We start from the raw sequence: 24149 nt of genomic DNA, 5'->3' as shown, positions 1-24149 counted from the left end.
TCGAAGGCTTTCACGGCCGGAGAACAATGGTTGTTGTTAATTTTCCGGGCTGTATAGCCGTGGTCTTGGCATTGTAGTTTCTGACGTTTCACCAGCAGCTGTGGCTGGCATCTTCTCTGCAGGGCTATTGTCAGGTATAGAGTGTATCCTATTCCAGGACACTAAAATACTTGACAACACTTCCAACTACTTTGTCAGACTGCACAGGGAAGCCATCGAAATTCATAAGCATAAGCACAATTTCAACAGGAAAGAAGAGACTTTAAGAATGAATAGAGCATGGTTTCCAGTCCTGAAAAACACCAGGCTAACAAAACACTCTATACCCGACAATAGCCCTGCAGAGAAGATTAGCACATCAAGCACCAATCCATACGCAAAAGAAACTCCTCAGGATACAGTGAAGCCTCCCTCCATTAGCATTCCACACCCTGGGAAACTCTTACAGGATGACTCAGTTCAACCCCACCCCTCCTGAGGAGATATAAATGACCTGCCAACATCTTTTCCACACTGTGACACTGAGAGATCTCTGTCTTTTGGTGCTACACCTCTGAAGATGCCAGCCACAGCTGCTGGCAAAACATCACGAACTACAATGCCAAGACCACGCTATACAGCCCAGAAAATTCACAACAACCACTATACCAAACTGGCTGGTAGAGATAATAATAATAATAATAAATTTATATACCGCCCTTCAGGACAACTTAATGTCCACTCAGAGCGGTTTACAAAGTATGCTATTATTACCCCACAACAATCACCCTGTGAGGTGGGTGGGACTGAGAGAGCTCCAGAGAACTGTAAGTAGCCTAATGTCACCCAGCTGGCTTCAAGTGGAGGAGTGGGGAATCAAACCCGGCTCTCCAGATTAGAGTCCTGTGCTCTTAACCACTACATCAGATGTGTCTATATTTGCCTTTGTCTGGTTACCATACAGCAACTTTGCTTCAGCATATTGAACCTGTTGAAGTTTCCATACTATTTTCAATGATAGCCCTACATTGAGAGCACCTACTCTGGTGTAACCTGGAGCTGACAAGAGCATGGCCAGACAACCCCTTTTGAGGAAGGGCTGCAGCTGATGAACAGACTCAGCTGGTTAAATACATTACAAACTACACATCTGCAGATCAGGACCTAACATCACCTCTTGTTCTTTCCACAGGAGTAATTTGAATCTCATCTCCATGATAATTGTTAACACCAACCAAGAGATGTCTGAATTCACATTGGATTTCATTCAGTCCTTTACATCTCCATTCACCAAGAGGTCTTTGAAGACTCTTGCCTCATCATCAGTCTAATGAAACAGCCCCTTGTGGGCTTAGCCTTGCCTTCCCCGCTTTCTAGTGCCACGATTCAATTTTCCTTCTTGATTAATTACATGCTTTCAGTGGTTACCCTTACTTTGCCCTGTCTACAAATTTTGCCTGGGAGAAATGACTGTCTGTCTTTCTAGATAAAGATTTGCCAGAGAAGCTTAAGACTAGTGACTACTATGACAACACACAACTGTGAGACTCAACAACCATGAACAACTCCAGCCAGTCCTTGTGATTATTTTTCATCATCCCATCAATGGACACTTCAATTCCTTTTTCTCTCAGTGGACAGATGAACTCATGAGGCATTGTATCTGCTCACAAGTGACAAGACCTCATCACTCTGAATGCATTTGTTGTGCTTCAGTGCTTTCTTCCAGCATTACTTAAAAGGCACATAAAAGTCATACTGGAAAGGTAAAATACACTGATGTTTCTCTGCAAAGATGTGAATTCTTCAGCCTGATTAGCAGAAGGTTGCTGAGCATGCACTCTACTGGGAAACAGATACATATCTAAGCTTTCTTGTATGCATTGTAAGGCATGGATATACCCACCCATGTCTAATAAAAGTAACACCAAAGGCATCCCTGATAACAAAACATTGTGGATTATCTGAGAAAGATATTCCATATTAATTTAGCCTTCTAATAGCAACACAACCTATACTTACCTGGAACTTTGAGGGAGTTCTCTTCAGCACTGCTCACTGGATCTGACCTTAAAGCAAATGGAAGTAAAAAAGAAATATGAAGATACAGGAGAATTGAAATGGGCTTTCTAACAACTTGCTATACCAGTGAGCCACAATCCTGCAACAAGGAGCTGCAATTCACATTTCTGTTGCAAGAAGCAAGTCTTTAAAGCAGGCATGTATCATGGCCTTTTTGCTATAGGGCAAGCTGTTTTCTTTTGAAATCTGCAGGTGAGATCTTTCAACTGTGCATTGAAGAGGTAGGAGAAGGAGTTACCTAGAGTCAGAGGACTCCTCCACAGCTACAGAAGTTGAATCAAACTGTGATGAACTTAAAAGAGGTTCCTGAAAGTTCTGAGAACTTCCTCCATGTGCCTTTGCTGATTTGGGTATGGGTGGAATTAAAGCAGCACCTAAACATTTCCTGACATTCTCATTATTGCCACATAGGTCCTACAGAGAAGCACAATAGGAAAGATTAAAATTAAAACAAAAATAGAATACTTCAGTCATTAATGTTGAGTTTTATGGCCCCAACCAAGAATTCAAAAACTGACTTGAAGGAAAATGTTGTCACACCACTAAACAGTGGGAAGCCAAGACACAGAGGATGAAGAAATACAGAACTCACAGGACCACAAGACATCAGAAGCCCCATCAGCCAATGAATAGAAGGTGCTGTTTGTTTGAAGCAATCAAGGAGGCCACAACGCCATGCTTCCTGGACAGTCAGCCCAAGCCACACAAATCTTCAATTATATAGCCCACAGGAGGCTGTTCCGTGTGGTAGCACAGGAATCTGTTCTCTATGTAACAAGTGTACCCTGGGCAAATATGCAGCCAAATTTTCTGTGTCTTCTCTTCCTTTTGCCTTCTAAGAGCAAAAAATGTAATATGGTGGTTAGAAGTGCCTTTGGTGAAAAAGAAATGGATTGCTGATGACGCAAGTAGCAGCATAGTGCAAACAGAGGGAAGGTAGTACAAGGAAGAAAAAAAAATGTATCTAGCCTCGCACTCCACTTTTCATCTCTTTATAGACAATAACTGATGTATCTGCTCCAGAGAAGGGGAGACACAAATTGGTTCAATTGAATACATGTTACCTAAACTCTATTGGGGTAGAACACAAACTTTTGAGTTTCATAGAAGCAGAAATATGAGGAGCTGTGTGGCATAAAAGCGCCACTATTTCAGCAAAAGTACTTCATTTGTCTAGCTCATGACAGTGTTTGGACTGACAGTGATGTGTGAGCTCCCTCTCCTTGTCTTTCCTTCCTCCATCAGTGGAATTTCAACACTCCTTTTCTTTTGAAAATGTTATTGGAGTGAATTTATATTAGACTCTCCAAGATGTATCTATTATTCCTGCCAGACAGCCTTGAATTCCAGCCAGTTTTGTAACTCCTTTGACCTTCCATCAAAATCTGCTTCTTAGGAGTTAATTAATTTTTTTGCATTAGTGCTCCTCTTATAGGCCCTCATCAGCTCCCCAGCCTAGATGATAAGGTGTGATCACTGGATCCTTGGTTCTCTCCAAGTGCTATTTAATAATTTGTCATATCTTGCTAACTGCAAGTTATTAACTCCAAAGCAACTTCATATCTCATTGGCTGTTCATATGATCTTCTCAAGTAAGGATTTTTTTTATTCTGGAATAGATGGTTAAAGCAGTATATTTCACTTAGCTGACATGTCCATTAAATAGTTCTGGGGTAATCTGGCATGAAACAGTCTTTGTAGATGTTGGCTGGTGTTACTTCACTATCTCAATTAGAGATGGGCATGAACCAGGAAAAAAATATGAATCGTGCGGTTCGTGGTTCGTCACATTTCACACATCATGAACCACGGACTTTCACAAACCTGCCCCAGTTCGTGAACTGGTTCATTTGGTTCATGAAAACGTCCCTTCCGGGTCAGCAGAAGGTCACTTCCAGGTCAGTGAAGGTCTGCAGGAAGTCCACCCCCTGTTGCCTAGGAAAGTGATTGATTGGCGCCAGGCTGTCTGCAGCGATGAACCAAAAAACAAACCAAATGAACCAGCATAAAGTTTGTGGCGGTTCATCAGAAATGGGCTCTGACGAACTGCCGGTTCATGAACCACGCACTGGCCCGGTTTGTCACAAACGTTGGTTCATATTTCAGTTCATGCATGCCCATCTCTAATTTCAATGATACTCCTTTAGTAAACAGTGCCAGAAAGGAACAGAGCAGAGTCTTAGACAAAAATAGTAAATAAAAGCCTGCTTTTTCTTTCCTGTCAATCATTTCTAGATAGGTAAGTAGATTAGATTCTTTTTGGCATCACAACACTTAGAATTCATGAATATGTTTGGGATGCCAAACTAGTGGAGAGCTGCAGTGTTTGTGTTAAAGAAAACTCTCTTCTGTCAGTACTTCCAGTAGATTCACTGGAATCTAATGAGTTTACACATGGAGCTATGTTATATCAAGTCAGAACCTTTATCTACTGAGACCTGTACCCTCTACTTTGTCAGGCATTGGATCTACAGAGTCTCAGGAGGTCTTTCACATCACCTACTATCTCATTCTTTCAGCTGGAGATGCCAGGGACTGAGCCTTCTCCATGCAAAATGGATGCTCTACCGCTGACCTATGGCCCCTCATTTTAAAAATAGGAAAGCTGGTGAATTTATTTTAAAATATTTTTAAAAGTCATGGAAAGTAACATCTTCACTCAGAAACAAAGGTAGGCCCTCAAGGTGCAGATTAGAAGTTTGGGAAGCACTTAGAATTCATGAATATGTTTGGGATGCCAAACTAGTGGAGAGCTGCAGTGTGGGCAGGGGCAATTGGAGGGGCTTCTTGTCCCATGCTACTGCACTCAGATCCAAAGTGGATACAGTTCAGAATTAGGGTGCTTGGAGCAGCAAAATACCTTGACTACATGATCACCAAAATTAACAGTAAGAGGAACATTGTAAGGTATAAACATTGCCAGGTACACACACTCCTTCAGCACCTACTGGTGTGTATGAACCCCATATGGTTGATCTGATGGGTCATTAAGATGAATCCAACAACTTCTTAAGTTTCCCAGTGGAGCAAACAGCAGATCCCCAAGACTGTTTCAGGACACAAACTTGGGGCGGCGGGGACTGAAGGCTCTTCTCCATGTGTGCTGAAGAGCAGCTTCCAGTCAGAGTAGACTGTACTGGGCTTGACAGACCAATGATTCAGTATAAGGCAGCATCATACGTATAATTTCTAACCGATCACTCATTTTTCTACTATGTGAATATTTCATTTTTTCCTGATGCTTCTGCTGAAGACTGTGCATTAAGGCTAAATCAAACGCAACTCAGGCCAATCAGCTCGGATAATAAACTTGTCGTGTAGGCAAACTCGAGTGTCTTACTTTTTCATAACAAAAACATAATTAATTCAAATCTTTGACCCTCTTAAGTGTACAATCTTCTCATGACAAATCAATTATCTTTAGTTGACTGTACCTGCTGATGGGCTGCTGTTGATTCCAGATGATCCCCTCCACTTTTCAAGTGGCATGTGCCATTCTGCAACTCTCGATGCTCATCTGTCACCTCTGGGGAGGTGGGGATGCTCTGAATAGGAGGCATGGGTTTAGAAGTGATTAGCAGCCTTTGAGAGGCCGATCTGGAAATGGCTGGTTTCAGAGCAAGTCCCTTGGGCCCAGAGGGGTCAGCCAAGCCTGCCAATACAGAACAGAGTAGGTCATAAGAAACAGGAAACACTGGCAGGCTAATTCTTCATGGGGTAGGTTGCACAAAGGATGTTCATCTCTCTGAACTTAAGATGTAGTGAGCTACACACCATATCCTTAATAAAGGCCTTTTCATCCCAGCAAACTGCACATCCCATACTCATCTTTGCAATGATCTCCATCATCCATGATGATAGGCTGAGCACTAGCATAGGCTACAACTATAAATATGAACTGGCTGTAGGAATCGGATCCACTGCACAAGTGTATCCGATCCCTGAAACAGGCGGCAAGTAGGCATGTCCCTAGTTGATATGGGAGAGGAACAATAGTTTTTAAATCAGGCTTGTGATAAACTATACCTACTATAGCAAGATGATGTCCAAAAAAAAGAAGTAGAAAGCAAGTGTAGCTTGCATTACACCTTACACTGTTAGGTGAACTCATAAAACATTTTCATTTATTTACTTCATTTATAGACCACCTTTCTTGCTAAAACTCAAGGTGGATTATAAAAAATAAAAAACATGCTTTCAGAGAGCATAAGAGACCCAACAAACAATGCAAGAAAATTAGACGACAGTGTAGCAACCCCCCCCCCCACATTAACACATGATATACCATAAACAATGGATTATAAAAATAAAAGACAAGGCAACAAAAGCAAGAAATACATACAATCAACACTGCCATAGACTACAATCCTATTCCCTTTATGAAAGCACCCTCCTGAACCATTCTATTTATAGTACAGCTGTATTCCCTTCATTTTACATGGGTGCAATTGAATGACATGCAGAGCAAGGAATGAAGATTGGTAATGGTACTCCAACTGTATATACATTTCTTAACAAACAAGAATTTCATTGTTGCATAGTATATGAAGCACTCCTGAGTGGGAGAGGGTGGTAGAAAATGGCGTGGAGTTGCATACATCAAAGGTAAAGTCATCATACTACCCACTAGGAGCTAAGCTTGTACTCCCACAACACATTTATTCCAGTACAATGTTCTGGACTTGGACTGTACTTCTAACAAGCCTACTACAGTTTGCAATACCAACTTCTTGCACAGAGCCAGTTTGGTGTACTGGTTAAGAACAGCAGGACTCTAACCTGGAGAACTGGGTTTAATTCCCCACTCCTCCACTTGATTCCCCACTCCTCCACTTGAGGCCAGCTGGGTGACCTTGGGTCAGTCACAGCTCTTCCACAGCTCTCTCAGCTCCTCCCACCTCACAGGATGATTGTTGTGGGGAAAATAATAACATATTTTGTAAACCACTCTGAGTGGGCGTTAAATTGTCCTAAAGGGCAATATATAAATCGAACGTTGTTGTATACAATAGGCTGGTTAGCAGTTGCTTTTGCACTAGCAGCATAGTCTAACCTCTCTGCATTGGTTAAGTTTATCATTATGGTTAACAGTTGGCATACATCTAGATTTAGACTTAGAAAACAATTGAAATTCTATGTTCCCTGGGCCACATACCATAGCTCAATTTCTGTCTTCCAGGAAAAAAAATCTGTTTAAGTATCTCAATAATATGGTATTAATAAGGTTGAAGGCTCTAAGATTTAATATTCTTTGCACAAAGGATAGCTCCATATCATAATAATTGTATCAGAAATCAGCAGGCAAGAACGTGCCTTACCTTTGTTTGATGCAAGGATACCTTCGGACATCCTCCTCTTTTTCAGCTTGTCCTTGATTTGAGCAGTTTCCACGGCTGCACTGCTCGCATCCAGCTCACCAGGATTTTGTTTTGGTAGGGAGCTGGGCAGCTGAGAGAAGTCACCTAGAATTATACTATCCATTTTCTTCTTCTGAAAGCCATTCTTAGTGTCCCAACTTTCCAAAGGGGAAATGTCCAGAGGTTCCCCTTTGCCTCTCCGCAAACATGTCTGCTGCTTGAACACTGAATGAAGAGAGGCTGCAGGGCAATTTAATGAAAGAGGCTCAGTTACTCCAACTGGCTACTGAATGATCCGTTTAAGCCATTATCCATTATAGAGAATTAAAGATCCATGGTTCTTGACTGAGAGCAGAACCACAAGTGACAAAAGGCACAGGTTGGACACTTGTCATCTTCCCTCAAGTTTTGATGGGAAATGTAGGCAGCTTGGCGGAATGTTGGACAAGTGACAGTTGAAAACTCCATTGGACAGCAGTCAGAGAGCCAAGCTGCAAGACTAGGATGCCTACATTTCCCATCAAAACTTGAGGGAAGCGGACAAGTGTCCAATCTGTGCCTTTTGTCACTTGTGGTTCTGCTCTGAGGTGGTCAAAATCATGGGTGGAGTGAGGACACTGGTTACAAAAAAAAGAAGGGGCTCCTGTACCCTTACTCATCAAATAGAAAAGGGTATTTTGGCGGTGCCAAATTGAGAATTCCACATTGAGGGGGACGCGTTCTAATTTACTGAGACATCTGCATTTGAACTCACAGCAAACTGCAGCTTGACTGAAGCCTTCCCAATCTAGAAAGCTTTCGATCATGCTTTACACGGAAGGAAGAGGAAGGTTTTGATAGAAATCCACACATGAGCACAGCAACATGTGTATCAAGTGCTCTTGAAGGCCAAATCTGTTTGTCTGAATGCGGCCATAAACAGACCAACAAACCTTGTACCTAAGAAGCACCTTCTTTAGCAATGACTATAGGAGGGAAGAAAGGACCCTTACCTTAAGGGAATAATAGCCATTTAAGAATTGTTGGCAGCTAAGTATGTCTGTAGATGAGCCCAGAGGTAACATTCTTTGTCTGAATCAAGAAGACCAAGTATAAATTTATCTGCTGGATGCCAGACTAAATTTGAAAGGACCTCACTTCCCCAGTTACAAGAGTCGCAAATATCCCCCAGTCTATCCCATTCTTACCCTCATCTGCTGACATCCAGCCGTTCCCACACAGCTGCAAATTCGAATCAATGCTCCCTCCTTTCAGTGATCTGCATCCAGATTTCACTTTTGGGGCACTCCCACAATGCATTGCACAAGGGGCTTGATACTTTGCTTTAAAATAAGAGCAGCATGGATGAAATTTAAAAAAAGAAAGAATAACAACTTTGTGAGGCTCCTTCCTCACTGGCGCCCTCTCTGCCTGCCATCCCACCACTGGCGCCCCACTGCCTGCCATCCCACCAGCTCTCCAGGCAGGTGTCCTCCGGCCTCAGATGGGCAGGGAAGGGGGGTTGGCACCACCTTGTTCCTTCTCCTGCCCTGGAGCAGCACGCTCCAGCTGTCTCTCCCTGCAAAATCCTCCTCGGCCTTCACAGGAACCTGAATTTAAAGGCCTCCCCTGCCCCACCTCCCTGGCTCTGCCCCCAATCACCACCCAGTCTCCCTGACTGGCCCTGCTCCCAGCCTATCTGATAGGAGGGCTGGGTAGACTCTGCAGTCTCCTGGCCCCACCCACTCCATCCCCGCCTAGGGCAGGGTATTTGGTCTGCTCTCTGCCTGGCTCAGCCCTGCTGCTTCTGAACCTTCCCCAGTGGCTCCCTTGGCCGCTTGGGGCCTGGGCCTGCCTGGCTTGTGGTGATGGCAACCTCCTGTGGGCCTGGATGAGGTGGAGCTGTCTGGGCAACTGCAGGAGAAGACTGAGTCTGCTGAGTGGCTGCAGGCTGTTCCCCAGAGTTGTGCCTGGGCGTCGGCTGCAACTGGCCAAAGGGTGAGAGAGGCCTGTAGGGGCTCCTGCAACTGAGGTACTGCTAGAGGCTGCACTGCAGGGCCTGAAGATGGTGTCTGCTGCTGCAGGGCTGGTGGGGTGGGTGGACAGAAGGCCGGTGTCACCAGACAAACTTGTTAACTCTCCTTGTCTGAAGGCCTATCTAAATGTTTAGAATGTCAAGAACTGTTGGTCGTTTCCTGCAGGGAGTTCAGACATCTGTCCTTATAAAAGCATTTCTAGATTGATATTGCATTCCTTGAAAATCATACTGCAGTATATCGTTCCTGAGAAAATACTGGAACAGTCAAGCATGAGGGCATTCATATAGTCTTTTAAAAAAGACTATACCAGCAAGGTTATATGTCAAATAAGACGTGCTCCCATTTTCATGAATGTCACTCTCACACAATTTTTGTTCCTGGACTATTCACAAGGAATGCATAATGGCTGAATCCACACTTACCAGCATAGCGCTAAACAGTCGGAATGATAGTGTCTTCCTGGCGCTTTTTCTGGCGTCATCACGCCATGAGAGCGGCATCGTGACGCGATGATGTCATAAGACGCACCAGGAAGATGCTATCATTCCGACTGTTTAGCGCTATGCTGGTAAGTTTGGATTTGGCCAATTACTATGTGTGTGAACACACACAAGCCCTTTGTACCCCAAGGGCAATCTAGTCAATAAAACCAAATACAAAGTGTATAAACAGGTTTACTAGAGAAAGTATTTCCTCATAATTAGAATAGCTTGATTGGGCTGAATGGGGCTGGGCTGAAAGGTTGAAGGCTGGGAGGTTGGGGGAGGGTTGCATTACACCCGTATTATGGTGAGTAGTAATCTGCCTGTGGTACATGCATAAGTTAGGACTGTTAATGCTTATTGAACTCATGTTACTACCTAAATCAAATTTAACCATAACATTCCAAATGCATATGACTGACTTCAAATAATCACTGTGAGATGTTCTACATTTGCCAATGAAAAAGAGGAAGTGGATTTTAAGCGAGCTCTTTACCTGTTGTAAAATCATGTGTAGCCATGTGTAAGGAAGGGCCCAGAATATCTTTGTACATGAGACACAGCTGGATCTAGTTCTTTTTACTGGTCCCAGTACTGCTGTAGTTTCTTCCCCAGAACATTGAAAGGTCTGTATGGAACAAAAACAAACAATGCCAATCTGGATGATATGTTCTCTGTCATATTAGGCACTGGAATTCTTGAATGATTAAGGGTCTAACTACTTGTTATGTTTTTTCTGAGGATATCCCCTGATCAGGTAGAGAGTCCTGTTCTGAAGTTCTGCTCTTCCCAGGCATGCATGGACCACATTCAGATTGGGACTATAGCACATTGAGAGATGGGGCTTAGATCATTTCCCCCATGCCATTTTCCTGACTGGAAATGGCTCTGGGGGCACTATTTGCCCCGTTGTGGAAATATAATGTGTAACTTATCAGTACATGTATAACATCCAATAAAACAAATAGCAATTCCTTCAGCTGTTTGAGGTCAGAAAAATGGCATGGGGGCAGGGAATCAAAGCCTCTCCCCTCTTCGTACCATGGTCCAATGTGAACTGGGACCTCACAAAAACTGGGAAATACAGAACTTCAGAAAACACCTCTCCTCCTAACTTGAAGACATCCCCAGGGGAAATAAGTAGCTAGGCTCTTAAAGGGCTGTTTCAAACTCCATTTTTCTATACAGAAATCATTTCCATGTAGAAAAATAAAACGTTGTCTTGTGTGAAGTTGGCATGAGTATTTTTCTTGCTATGATGAGAAGCATGTTTGGGTGAAAATAGAGCAGGACAGGACTGAACTCCCATGATGAAGGATCCCACTCAGTCCCAGATGTAACATACCATTGGTTGTTGCTGGCAGGGATGTGGAGTCCTGCAACAGTATGATGGCCGGAATCTTTGAGGCAAGTGGATGCATCCATTACGACCCAGATCTCATGCCATGGATAGGCTATTTTCTGAAGCCTCCTCATGGTGACTGATTTGCATTCTGGTCTTGTTAGGTACAACCCACATTCTTTAAAAAACCACAATTTTGAGATCTGGGGCCATGCCTGCAGACATGATCACAAACTGCAATTGAGCATGAATACACGTTGCCATGTTTGAACACTTCCCTCACACCTCCTTCCCCCTCCTCTCCTCTTGTATGTGGAATTTGACTGAAAACTTTCTACTTTAAGTTCCAATTTGCCATGACGTCTGCATGCAGGTACCTCAGCAAATTGTAGATGTTTTGCTCCCTGCAGGCTAGGATTTAGTCAAGACTGGTGGGGCTCATGGAAGAAAGTGAACTCTTTGTTGGCTGAGACACATGCATTCAAATAGAGCTTGAACAAACCAGGAAGTTTTCAGTCAAATTTTGCATATTGAGAGGATGAGTGGTGACTGGAGAGCACCAGCACAACAACAAGCTGAGTTCATGCCCGACTGCAGTTTAATTACAGTTTGTTGTGATGTCTGAATGGAGCCCATGTGTGTACACATTGGTTCATTGTGGTACAAGCAATGAAAGAAAACCAATGTAAACAAACAGTAAGAAAACATGGAGGTTCATATAGAAACTAGAGATCCACAAAAGAATAATGAAAATATAACCTTGCAAAGGGGACATAGGTCCTATTAATCATGAAGTACAACCTTTCTTTGAGCTGAACTGTCAAAAACACACAGCTCTGCTTATTTTGCAACTTGTGGTAAAAGTGTATGTTAATTTAACAGGCAAGCTCAGTTATGATGATAAACACCTGGGACAATTCCACAGGCAGGCACTAAAATAGAGAAAAGCCCTTTCTACCATAAAGCAACTACAGCAAGCATCCAAAGTGACTGATTTGTGAGGGGAAAATTTGAAAAAGAATTGGATGCACTACGCATGGTTAAACCACGACAAAAGAAAGAGGGTGATCCTGAGACAGAACAACCAGAAATATTTATTCCTTCTTCCAATAAAAATGAAATATTGAGAGTGCCTCAACATGAAATAAAACATGCAAGGGCAAAATACCAGCCAATTAACTGTAAATTTAGATGCCTTGAACATTTATTAATGTATTTGTCTATTTATCATATCACAGCCTGCCAGCCATTTCTCAGCCATCTTCCCTATGTAGCAATATATTTATATTTCTCCTTTATATTATGCTCTGCTACATGAATTCCTAAATTTAATCACATGGAGATGTAGGGTATTTTCAAAGGCAATTTGGACATTTCATGCTCAAGTAATTCCACTTTTGAAAGACAGCATGCTGCATAAAAAACCAAGTGGAAGTAAGCATGGCAAACACTGAAGGGCTCATGTGGCAATCAGTTTTTGTGTGACAAAAACTGAGGAGTTCCCGCCTCTGTTCAGCGTAAGGAAACCCACAAACTGAGGGAATGGTGTGACAGCCAAGTGCTTTCTCATTTCCCCACTGTCTCATCACAGCTTTCAGTGGCAGTGACCAAGTTGATTTCATTATGGCCTAGGTCACTCATGAATGGTATAGTGAGGCAATGCAAACAAACAACTGTGCTGGATTAAGCGCTGAGGAAGCCGGGGAGGCAGAACAGGAATGTGAGGAAATATCTACTACTACTCCTTCATCTGATCTCTTCCTCCAGTTATTCAGACCCAGAATTATTCGCACCCAAAGGAGTAAGTTTGTCTCTTCCTTAGAAGGTCTCATCGTACTTAGTGAATTGGTGGATAAGATAATGAATGTAACAAGTTATTGGTTATTTAGGGCAATGGATAATAAAAGCTCTGCTTCAGAACAGTTAAAATTTCTCACACCAACAGCTTTACTGAACTGATAGGCCGTTCTTGCCAGGGAGAGAGAAAATAATTTTACTTGGAACTTCTTAATAGATGGAGAAATCTCAACAAAATGAAACAGAGCTAATGGGATGTTACCAATATGCAGATGACAGTCAACTCTATATCTTGATATCCAGGTTCCCACAGGATGCAGTAGAAATCTTAGATCGCTGCCTGACAGCTGTGGTGAAATGGCTGAAAAATAAATTAAAATTGAACCCAGACAAGACTGAAGTGATGCTTGTTGGGAAGGCAAAGATCTTGAAAGACATTGTACTCCCCATTTTTGATGGAGTTCGTCTGACCGTTGCAGACTCTGTTAAGAGCCTAGGGGGTTATACTGGATCCAGTGCTACTATTAGAAAAACAAGTTAAGGCAGCCGCAAAAAATGCTTACGACAATCTTACTCTAGCCTGGAAGATGGCTTCTTATTTTGACACAGCTGACCTGGATCCATGCTACGGTAACATCAAAATTTGACTATTGTAATGCACTATACATCGGTCTCCCATCTAAGTTAACTAGGAAGCTCAAATTGGTGCAAAATGCTGCTGTTAGAAGGAGCAAGCAGGAGCATGAACATCACTCCCATCCTACAGTCACTCCATTGGCTACCTATCAGTTACTGTGCTCAATTCAAGGTATTGGTTATTACGTACAAAGCTCTACACAGCCTTGGTACAGCATACCTACAGGACTACCTCCCTCACTCTGTTCCTCCCAGCAGCTTCGCTCATCTGAACAGGGTTTCTTGCAGGTGCCAGCCTGCACATGGGTGAGATCAACAGCAGCCCTTACACGTATTTCTCTGTGGTGGCCCCTACCCTGTGGAACGGCCTGTCTGAGGAAGTCAGGACTGGAGAGCACCCACTCGCCCAGCTTTCCGCAAACAATGCAAAACCGAACTATTCAAAAAGGCTTTTTACTCAGATAGGAGGGCGGTATTGTAGAAAGGGGGTCTCAAATGCTTCACCAATGAGTTAGGGACCATAGACTTCACCACTATGTTGCCTTACATATTATCTGTTGCTTTAAATTTGTACTCCTATTATATAGTCAGCTGGCCCCCATTAACAACTTCTGGCAACCCTAGGAATTTGTGGGTGGAGCCTGCAGACAATGGGAGTTTGGAAGGGGTGGGGCCTCAGTGGGGTATAATGCCATAAAGTCCACCCTCCAAAACAGCCATTTTCTCCAGGGGAATTGATCTCTGTAGCCTGAAGATCCATTTTAATTCTAGGAGATCTCCAGCCACTGGCAACCCTATGTTCTCCTCTTTGTATGATAGTATTTTATGGACTTTGGAATGACTGTGGCTAGAAGCAGAGACCTCTTTTTAGAAAGAGCAGCAAGAAAACCAACTATAATAGCTGTCAACTTGTGATTTAAAAGGGTTCACTAATTGTCTGGTTCTTGCTACATCATACTAATTTCTATTAATTATTAATGCACATTTTAACTATGGTCAACAGCTGCTTCATTAATTGTCTGTGTCTTTCATATTAGGATGTAGAACTATATTAATATTAATAATACTATATTGAAGGGGTCGGTCTTGTACCTTTCAAAGATTTGGCATCTCATAATGGTTTATAGCACTACTATGGATTTTTTTTAGAAAGTGAAAATAAGAAGTTTCAATGTTATATATCAAGAAATTAAGTGCAAGTACCATTTCTAAAGTGCTCAGAGTTCTGAGATGTGACTGTATTAATATTAAGCTGCCAGAACGATGCTGAAACTTTCTTTATGATATTTCAAAGTAGCCACCCATAAAAAATAGAATAATTAATATACAAATTAATTACATTAAAAACCAGTAAAATATTTTTGAACTAAATTCCCTCCAGTGATAAATTACTCATAAAAGATGTAGATCTTCAGTTTTTTCATTCTTTATCCCATGATGCTCAGAATAATTCCTTAAAGCACGTTGTTATTCCCAAAGTCACAGAGGCTACATCCAGATTCATAATGGGGCAGATCCAATCATCCTCAGAGTAGCCTTCCTCCTGCCAAAGGAGACTTCTTTCTACTTAATTTGGGAAAATATCTCCTTAGATTTGGAGGAAGGCTTCAAACTTGAGCCAAAAAGAAAGGTTGGTATAAATATGCTAATAAATACATACATTTCACTCTGTGAAGTGATAGGATAGGGGAAGGATTCACCCCAATACAAAGTAACAGAACCCAATTTGAGGAGCTTGAGTAAGAACAAGCAAGAGATCAGGGCAAACTGGTTTGGAATCCAAACCCTGGCTGTAACTGAACACCAAAATTATATGCCAGGCCTTAGGAGACCACAATTATTCATGCACGGTGCCCAGTGTTTTCACAGTACATATTGTTACTGTCTCCATTAGAGCAGCGTCCAAGAAATTCTAATTTCTGAAAGGTGGTTGATGGATTGTTCCAGAGAGGTTTTTGTGGCTAAAGAAAAACAAACCGTCCAGAACCGAGTGTATTTTTATTTGTACTTCCTTGGAGCTTGATTCTGTAAGTATCGAAGTTAACAAAATGCTTTTCATTGATCAAATGAATTTTGGAAAAGCTTTTATCCTGAAGAAGGTCAGATGGGAGGAACTGGAGATATATAGACTGGAAGACAATAAAAAGCCCCCCACTCCCTTCTACGCATCTTCAGTGTGCTAGGTACTGCTGCTGGTTTCAGCAGGGAATCAGATGACAAGGGAGAATGCTTTAGATTTTCATTAGGAAGACACTGATTTACACATACATATTCATTTCTTGTTGATTGTAACATCAAGCAATAACTTGCATGAATGAATGGATTATTGTGAATGTAGCATCCACCATGAAGTTGAACTGTACCTATTTACTGGAAACAGTCCTTCTTTTCTAATACCTGTAACTAGCAAATCATTGAATCCTGTTTGCCTTAATTTATGTACTAGCATCCACTCCATCCTTTAATTGCCCAGCCAGATAGTAAACGTCGTTGAATATGTTTGAGTTTCAGTTACAACTTGGTTCAGTGTAAGATTCAATAATCTAGTAAATATTCTAAAGTTTTTTTTTAAGGAAATTTTGCACATCCTGTTCAGAAAGCAGTGCAGAGCATATTGTTGCACAGTAAATGAACACAGCAATGTCTAATTGGGGGAAGGGGCTCATATCCCACCCCCCCCACACACACAGTTCAGGTGCTGAGGTCTGTTTTTCCAGTTTAGTAGTGGGTAAAGACCAGAGTGAAAGTAACAACTTTCTTACCATTTTATTTCTGGTCTCTTCCTCTTGTTTGGTTTTGTCCTATGTTGTGGTTGTCACTCCCCATTGATCTCAGATCAGGAAAGACAGTGGTTGTGGGCATTTGCTTCTTAACACCAGTCCCTGGCATGAGCTGCCTGGAGTAGGTGGCCAGCATACCAACCCATTTTAGAACCATGCATGGCAAGTCCCACATTATTATTATCTGTTTATAGTCTGCCATTCTCGCTGAGATCCCTGCTCACTAGTAGCCTCTCACAGAAATATTTATTTATTTAAGATATCTCTATGCCACCACTTCAGAGTCCAGTTCAAGGCCGCTTACAACTAAAAGGTCAAAAAAAATTTAAAAACACACCATTGGACAGTATAAAAACTATCCATAAAATAGGCAGACCAAGCTGGTAAAATAATATCTCTAATTAAAAGCCTAGGTAAAAAGATGTGTTTGGGCATGACACCTAAAAGAAAATAAAGTAGACATCAGGCAAGGTACCACCATACAAAATGCTGTCTTTAGTTGTCACCCACCTCAGCTCTGAAGGCCACAGCACAGGCTTGAGAGGCAGATCTTAACTGCAGGGCTGGACAATATGGGAGGAGACGGTCCTTCAGGTACCCTGGCCCAAAGCCATTTAAGGCTTCAGAACTTTGAATTGTGCCTGGAAACAGGTAATCAGCACAGCTTCTTCAGCATGGGGGTTACATGATCCCTATAACCAAACCTGACTATAGCCCGGCTGCCACATTTTAGACCAATTGAAGTTCCTGTTTTCAAAGACAGACCCATGAAGAACACACTACAATAATCTGACTTGGATCATGGGTCACCATGGCCAGATGACGCTTTTCGAAGACCAGGTATGCTTGGTGAACCAACCACAGTTGATAAAAGTCTCTATGTGTCACAGAGGAAACCTGAGACTCTACTGTAGGCCAAGATCCAGTACAACTCCCAAGTTACAAACCTGCTCCTTCGGGGAGTGTGCAACCACTTCCAAGACTGGCTGACTCCTGAGCAGCTTCTTGTCTGAATTAAGCTTCGGTTTATTGGCCCTCATCCTTTTCTATGCACCTATTGAGGACTTTCACAGACCTACTTGGCTTAGCTGTTAAAGAAAAATAGAGTCGGGTGTCATCCACATATTGGTGAGATGACACCTCACTCCAAATCCCCAGACAACTTCTCTTCGCAGTTTCACATAGGTGTTAAAAAGCATAGGGGACAAGCTGGAACTCTGCAGGACCCCACAGCATAAATGCCACGGGGCTGAGAAGTCCCCCAGCACCACATTCTATAATTAGTTGATCAAGTAAGAGCAAAACCACTGAAGCACAGTGCCCTCCACTCCAGAAGGATGCCACTGTTTATGGTATCAAAAGCCACTGAGAGGTCCAGGAGAATCAACAAGGGCACACATCACCCTCCCAGTGAAGGTAATCAATCAGGGAGACCAAAGCTGTTTCCATCCTAAAGTCAGACCTGAATCCAGATTTAAATGTCACAATAATCCAGCTCTTCCAAGAGCACCTGAAACTGTGAAGCCACCACCCATTCTAGTACTTTGCCCAAGAAGGGACTATTAGCTGCTGGGTAGTAGTTTTTTAGATCCAGGGATGCTTCTCAGAAGCACCTCTTTCAAAGCAGTTGGAACTACACCCTCTGGCAGAGAGGCGCCTCTCGGACCCAGTTAACCAATCCAGGCAACATGTTTCTATTAGCCATGAGCAGCAAGGGCCAATACTGGACATGGTGGGCCACACACTTGGAAGCACCTTGTCCACTTCAGCAGGCCTCACCAACTGAAAGTCATCCATACAACTCGGACCATGCTGTACTCCAATAACATCCTGAGACCGAACCAGTCCAGCTGTGGTATCTAAGTTGAGGCAAATGCAAGCAATTTTATCCGCAAAATGCAATGCAAAGGAATCACAGTGGATTTATATATTTTTTGGATCAACATCCTCTGGGGTTTGAGATAAGAGCCCCTTCACAACTCAGAAAAGCTCTGCTGAATGGCATTGTGCTGATACAATGGTGGCCAATGGTGGTCTATGGCTACCATTGCCGTAGATCAGGCACAGTAATGTGCTTTCACCTGTGTTCAGTTGCATTCACTTTGAGGTTTTCTCCACTTGCACTCTTAACTGCTTGCCCTACCAAAGCTCCTCAAAAAACCAAGAGAGGGCACTCAGGGGCAATCATGTCCACGGCCCAGGTTATCTCTGTATTCCACAAGTCAACCAGGGCAGCAACAGAAGCACCAATCTTGCTGACCAGAAAATCCCCAAGAGACATCAAGAAACCCTCTGCATCCATCAGCTTCCTGGGGAGGACCATCCTAATCCTCCCCCCCATCCCCCATCCTTGCCAAGGTTCCAGATTTCCATCCTTTGAAATCTTACCAGATAATGCTCTGTTCATGACAAAGACAGATTGGAAAATTCCCTATTACCAAATCATGTACCTTAAAGCAAGTGTATAACCTTCTGTATGCATAGGTACCAGAATGGTTGCCATGGCAGCCATCAAATCCTGAGCTGCTCTTACTAGGACAGTCTGAGCATGAACAAACCTCAGGGTCCTCACTCAGCACCAAGTCTGAGACTGCTTCTGTCACCCCAGGCAGAGCGATGGTTGGGCAACAGGGTTGGCAGTGTACAACAGAATCCCTGTTCTTTCCTGAGTCCCCAGCATCAGCTATATATACTCAGATTTGGGGCTCTGGCTAACAGCCACTGCCACACACACACCCCACAAAGCCAAGGCTGATGCTATACAAGCCTGGGCCTCCATGATATAAACCAGGTCTTCCTCCTGATCCAGAAGGACTGTGAAGCCAGGAGTCTTCCTAGTTGTGGATACAGCCATATCCACCATGCCCACTCCCTTGCTACCAATACCCAGTTGATGTGGTGGCACTTCAGAGGTAGGTAATAGCCTCACTCTTCCCATAGCAGCCAGCCACTAGTTGAGGGTAGGGAAACATCTAGATATCAAGCAACCTCACAGTCACGGCTTTGGTCACACACATTCTTAACAGTATTCTGCACAGAAATCCACAGGCAAAGCTTTTCATAAGAACAAGAAAAGTATCATCACCTCTCATAAGAACATAGGAGCCCTACCGGATAAGACTTGTGATCCATCTAGTCCAGCAATCAGTTTCATACAGTGGCCAACTGGTTGTGCTGGAGAACAAGAAATAGCATAGAGGCCAAGTGTTCCCCTGATGCTGCCTCCCAGCACTAGTATTTGGATGATTTCTGTCTCTGTACATGGAGGCTTTCTGAACTCACCCAGGCATAAGGAGCGAATGTGTTAAACATTGTGTGCTGTTAAAGACATAGGAATAAGGGCCAATAAGCATTTGACAATTTCATATTATTCACATATTCTGTTGTTTAACTTCCCACTGAAGCACTTTGCCAGTTTGACTAATTTGCACTATAGTTTACCCATCAGAAAGACAGAGGAGATCACTACCTACCTTTTGTGGACTTTTGATACTTGAGAGCGGAAGGGTCTTGTAAGCATTAAGATTACTCTGCATCCCCTGGCCCTTTCAGAGCCGTTTCCTGCCCTCAGAGCTAAGACAGTCTTGCAAAGTAACACCAAGCACAGAATTCTCTCCGGAGAGGGAACAGAGTAACCAGCAAACATCTCTAATAATGAGCTGAGGGAATGCCTGCCTCATATCCCTTAGAGGAGCTGAGAGTCTCTAAACTTGCTTTGTCAATGATAGGAAGATGGCATCTTTGCAAACATACTGAGGAATTTTCAAATGGGGGAGGCGTCAATTCTGAGCACACATTGCTGCTAGTGGTTGTGTTTTTCAAGGTCTCTATTCCTTTGAGATCCCACCCAGTTGGCAGAGAGGTACAAAAACAGATTTGAGTGAACTAGCTCCTCCACAGAGTGCATACCTGGGGATCTGGCGCCTCTGTCCAGAGGGGCTGCTAAGGTGAGCAAGATCCAGTCATTCAAATGAACTGTAACATTCTTCCTCTCCCCTTCCCTGTTTATGCCATCAAAATGTACAGAATCAAAATAGTGACTGGCTAATATTTGGAAGCCTTGTTCTCACTATGCAGCACCATACATATAAAACCAAGACCCAAACTTCTAGAAAGGCTTTGGATTTGGAATGTCTCTCAACTTCAAACACTTAAAACCACTCTTTTAATTACTACACCTGTCTAAAACCCATTTATCCTTGACAGCTGTGCAGTTTCTGCTTGAGTAATCCTCCTGAGCACCATCCGGAAAAACTCTGAGGCATTTGCCAGGGGCAGTTGAACAGTTACTGAATGGGATCAAGGAGCAGCCTCTATTTTCAGCCAAGGGAGGAAGAACACTCAACATTACTGTCCCTGTATATGAGACTGGAGCACCAGAAACATAACTCTGAACATGACAGTAAAACATCATTACTAGGTTTTACTGAGCTATCTGATCCTGGCTGGTGGAACTGAAGTGGATATTCTGCTCAGGCTGGAGATTACCAGTTATTCCTGGACAAGTCCTTCCCCATCTCACAAATATTTTTTACACAATTCAAAACTATTAATCTCCATGTTTGCTTTCAATAATCTCCTGGAGATTATTGACTCTATGGAGATGCCAAGCCAATCATGGAGGGGTGGCAACCTTAGCAGTATAGAACTGCAAAATTTATACTTTAAGAACATTAATGCAATTTGATTTATTAGGAAAGACTTAGTATTGATCTCTTCAGATGTAGCTAGATCACTTCTTGCAGCTTAACTTCAGGGTTTTTGTGAGGATAAAAAGGGTGTTGAGAGGGGACAACATGATTAGCACTGAGAACTCTTTGGAGGGAAGGGACACAGATATGAATGTAATTCCTTGGTGGGGGGAGGGGGAACTGGGAGCAAATTTGAACGTAAAAACCTAGGCCAGGGGACCAGGGCCGGTGCATCCATTGAGGCGGTGCCAGCGGGGGCAGGGGTGTGCGCCACGGGGCTGGTGGCGGCAGCGCTAGCAGCTGAATGGGAGGGCTGGGAAGCCGCTCCCATGTGCCGCCATGGTCTCCTGCGCAGGGCAACTGAGCAGGCAGCCTCCCGGCCCTCCCACTCAGTTGCCCGTGCTGCTGCCGCCACCAACACACAGCTGTGGGCCAGCCAGGTGGTCAGGGAGGTGTGGGGTAGCTGAGCTGGAGGGTGGGAGGCCACCCACATTGCGTCCCAGCTGCCTGCCTCGCCAATGGGGCTGCTGACTTGCAGCTGCACACCCTGCATTATGATATCATGCACAGTTACCTACATATGCTTCATTTAAAATGATGGAGATTATTGATGAAGCAGAACATATTCTCATTCAGAACACATGGCAAATATAGAAAATGAATACAGAGTGCATTACAAATGCAGCTACCACTCCACACGTTACTCTTTAATAACTGCACTTATATACTGTTCTTCTAGACAGATTAGTGCTCCACTCAGAGCAGTGAACAAATTCAGTGTTATTATCATCTCCACAGTACAGCTGGGGAGCTGGGGCTGAGAGGAGTGGCTTACTCAAGGTTACCTGCTCAGCTCATGATAATAGGATTTGAACCAGCAGAGTGCTGATTTGCAGCCTAACAACTTAACCACTATGCTACAGCATATAAAATAGATATACTATGACTGTTCACGCATTAACTGCAAAAATAGCTTTACAGGATTCCCCTCTCCCCACTTTGGTACTATGTCCTACAATTCCTGCAAATATCTAAGACAGTAAAATTCTGGTCGGTTAGTAAAACCTATTCTGAATGCATTTAATGTCTTTCAGGATCAGGTTCGTCCACAGTGACAGAATTTAAACTTATTCAGAGCTCAGTCCATAAGCTTTGGGTTGTCAAATGGCTATCATAGCCCCTTTTTCACCAAAATGCCCCAACCACTATGTGTGGAGTTATTTTGTTATATCACTTACTGTTCCTGAGGTAAATATACTCCCCCGTCCACATTTTGTGTTTAGTTTAAAAAGATAAGGAAACCAGTATAGTAACATCTTCACCTCAGAGTTTCCTCCATCACATTTGAGTGTCTGCTCAAGAGAACTACTACCTCAAACAAGGTCTTCGGTATCAGAATCTGCCTGTATGGCCCATTTGCAGCTCTCTGAGGACTGGTTGATGAGCATCCCCACATTAATACTTCTTCAGGTATTATATCAATTTCAGGGTTTTCCTGATGCTCCATAAGTCATTTTTATGGCTTCCCAGTTCTACAGAGCAATACACTGGTACATAACTAATGCTAAGATGAACTATGAAATTTCATAGCAATTATATAACACAATATGATCCTCAGCTAAGGCATTTTTTTCAGAGCAAACAGCCAAAAATGAGACAATCAAGCCTTCAGAGAGTAGCCAGAAGAGGAATCAGTTCTGCTAACTCACCTGCTGGCAAACAGAGTTTAGAAAACCCTCTTTTCCTCAGGATCCTGATATACCCCAGCTGTTAAACCTGCCATCCCTTGGAAAGCTACAAATCCTGTCTACATGCATCTTCCTCTTTAGTGCCTTTTGCCTTCCCTTAGGTCCAGAAGGCTTTTTTGTGAAAGTCTTGGATATCCATAAGGACAACCTACTGCTGCCCTAGGCTAACAAGCTCACACTTAACAGATTATACACACAGAGCAGGCAAACAGTGTCACATACCGTGAATAAACAAGGCTGCATAGCAACCACTTCTCCAAAGAAATCTTAAAATACAGGTGTGGGGAAGAGTTTTTTTTCTGATAGGTGTGTCCTTGGGAGTTTCAAGTGACCTTGAAAGAACCCCCAAACCCTTGAAAAGGCACAAGCCTAAAGTAATAGTGGAGAGGGCTATTGTAGCCAGCCACCTTCTTGTGACCAGCTCTTAGAAGCACACATACATCAACTGAACACCCCACCCCAAAACGGCAGGGACGTTTTGAATTAAACTATCTCAAGTTGGCAAAAGGGAAGAGAAATGTGACCTTTATTTACCGAAAAGATAAAACCTCTCTCACACAATCTTCCCTAATTTTTGTTTTCCTTCAGGCAGGGATTACTCATTCTATAGCACAGCTGAAAGCACAAAGAACATTGAAATTTGTATGCCATATCCTCCAAACATCCCTGTGAAGTAGGCACCACCAATGGGTTGAGGAGGATGCCCCTATAGCTTCTTGCTTATTATCATCCCCATAATACTTTCCATCTCTTCAACACCATACCTGACTACCTGGATCCATGCTATGGTAACATCAAAACTTGCCTATTGTAATGCACTATACATTGGTCTCCCATTTAAGTTAACTAGGAGGCTCCAATTGGTGCAAAATTCTTCAGCTCGACTGTTAGCAGGAGCAAGCAGGAGCATGAAAATCACTCCCATCCTACAGCAGTTATCTTATCAGTTACTGTGCTAAATTCAAGGTATTAGTTATTACATAGAAAGCTCTTCATGGCTTTGGCCCAACATACCTACAGGACCACCTCCCTCCCTATGTCCCTCCATGGCAGCTTCGCTCATCTGAACAGGGTCTCTTGCAGATGCCAGCCTGCACACGGGTGAAATCAACAGCAGCCCATACATGGGCTTTCTCTGTGGTGGTCCCTACCCTGTGGAATGGCCTGCCTGAGGAGTCTCTGCTCTCCTGGCTTTCCGCAAACAATGCAAAACTGAATTATTCAAAAAGCCTTTTTA

At 43.1% G+C, this 24149-nt stretch overlaps 1 protein-coding gene across 4 annotated transcripts in view; it reads right to left on the bottom strand.

Annotated features, from left to right (window-relative positions):
- The window catches only part of TOGARAM2 (TOG array regulator of axonemal microtubules 2), a 79936-nt gene extending 56956 nt beyond the window's left edge, over positions 1-22980 (bottom strand). For 2 of the 4 annotated variants that reach the window (XM_054983014.1, XM_054983043.1), the window contains exons 1-8: positions 13320-13363; positions 11264-11475; positions 10415-10546; positions 8606-8740; positions 7380-7658; positions 5496-5713; positions 2300-2475; positions 2002-2048 (exon numbers count right to left, since the gene is read on the bottom strand). In XM_054983014.1, coding sequence (XP_054838989.1) covers positions 2002-2048; positions 2300-2475; positions 5496-5713; positions 7380-7658; positions 8606-8740; positions 10415-10472 — 913 coding nt within the window. In that variant the 5' untranslated portion in view covers positions 10473-10546; positions 11264-11475; positions 13320-13363. Of the gene's footprint in view, positions 1-2001; positions 2049-2299; positions 2476-5495; positions 5714-7379; positions 7659-8605; positions 8741-10414; positions 10547-11263; positions 11476-13319; positions 13370-22873 lie in introns of those variants that run through there. The other 2 variants (XM_054983025.1, XM_054983035.1) reach the window with 2 other exon arrangements.
- Positions 22981-24149: the final 1169 nt, after the last annotated feature.

This window comes from Eublepharis macularius, chromosome 1 (assembly GCF_028583425.1).
Source record: "Eublepharis macularius isolate TG4126 chromosome 1, MPM_Emac_v1.0, whole genome shotgun sequence".
NCBI lineage: Eukaryota > Metazoa > Chordata > Lepidosauria > Squamata > Eublepharidae > Eublepharis > Eublepharis macularius.
This window is presented reverse-complemented; position numbering and strand designations above follow the sequence as displayed.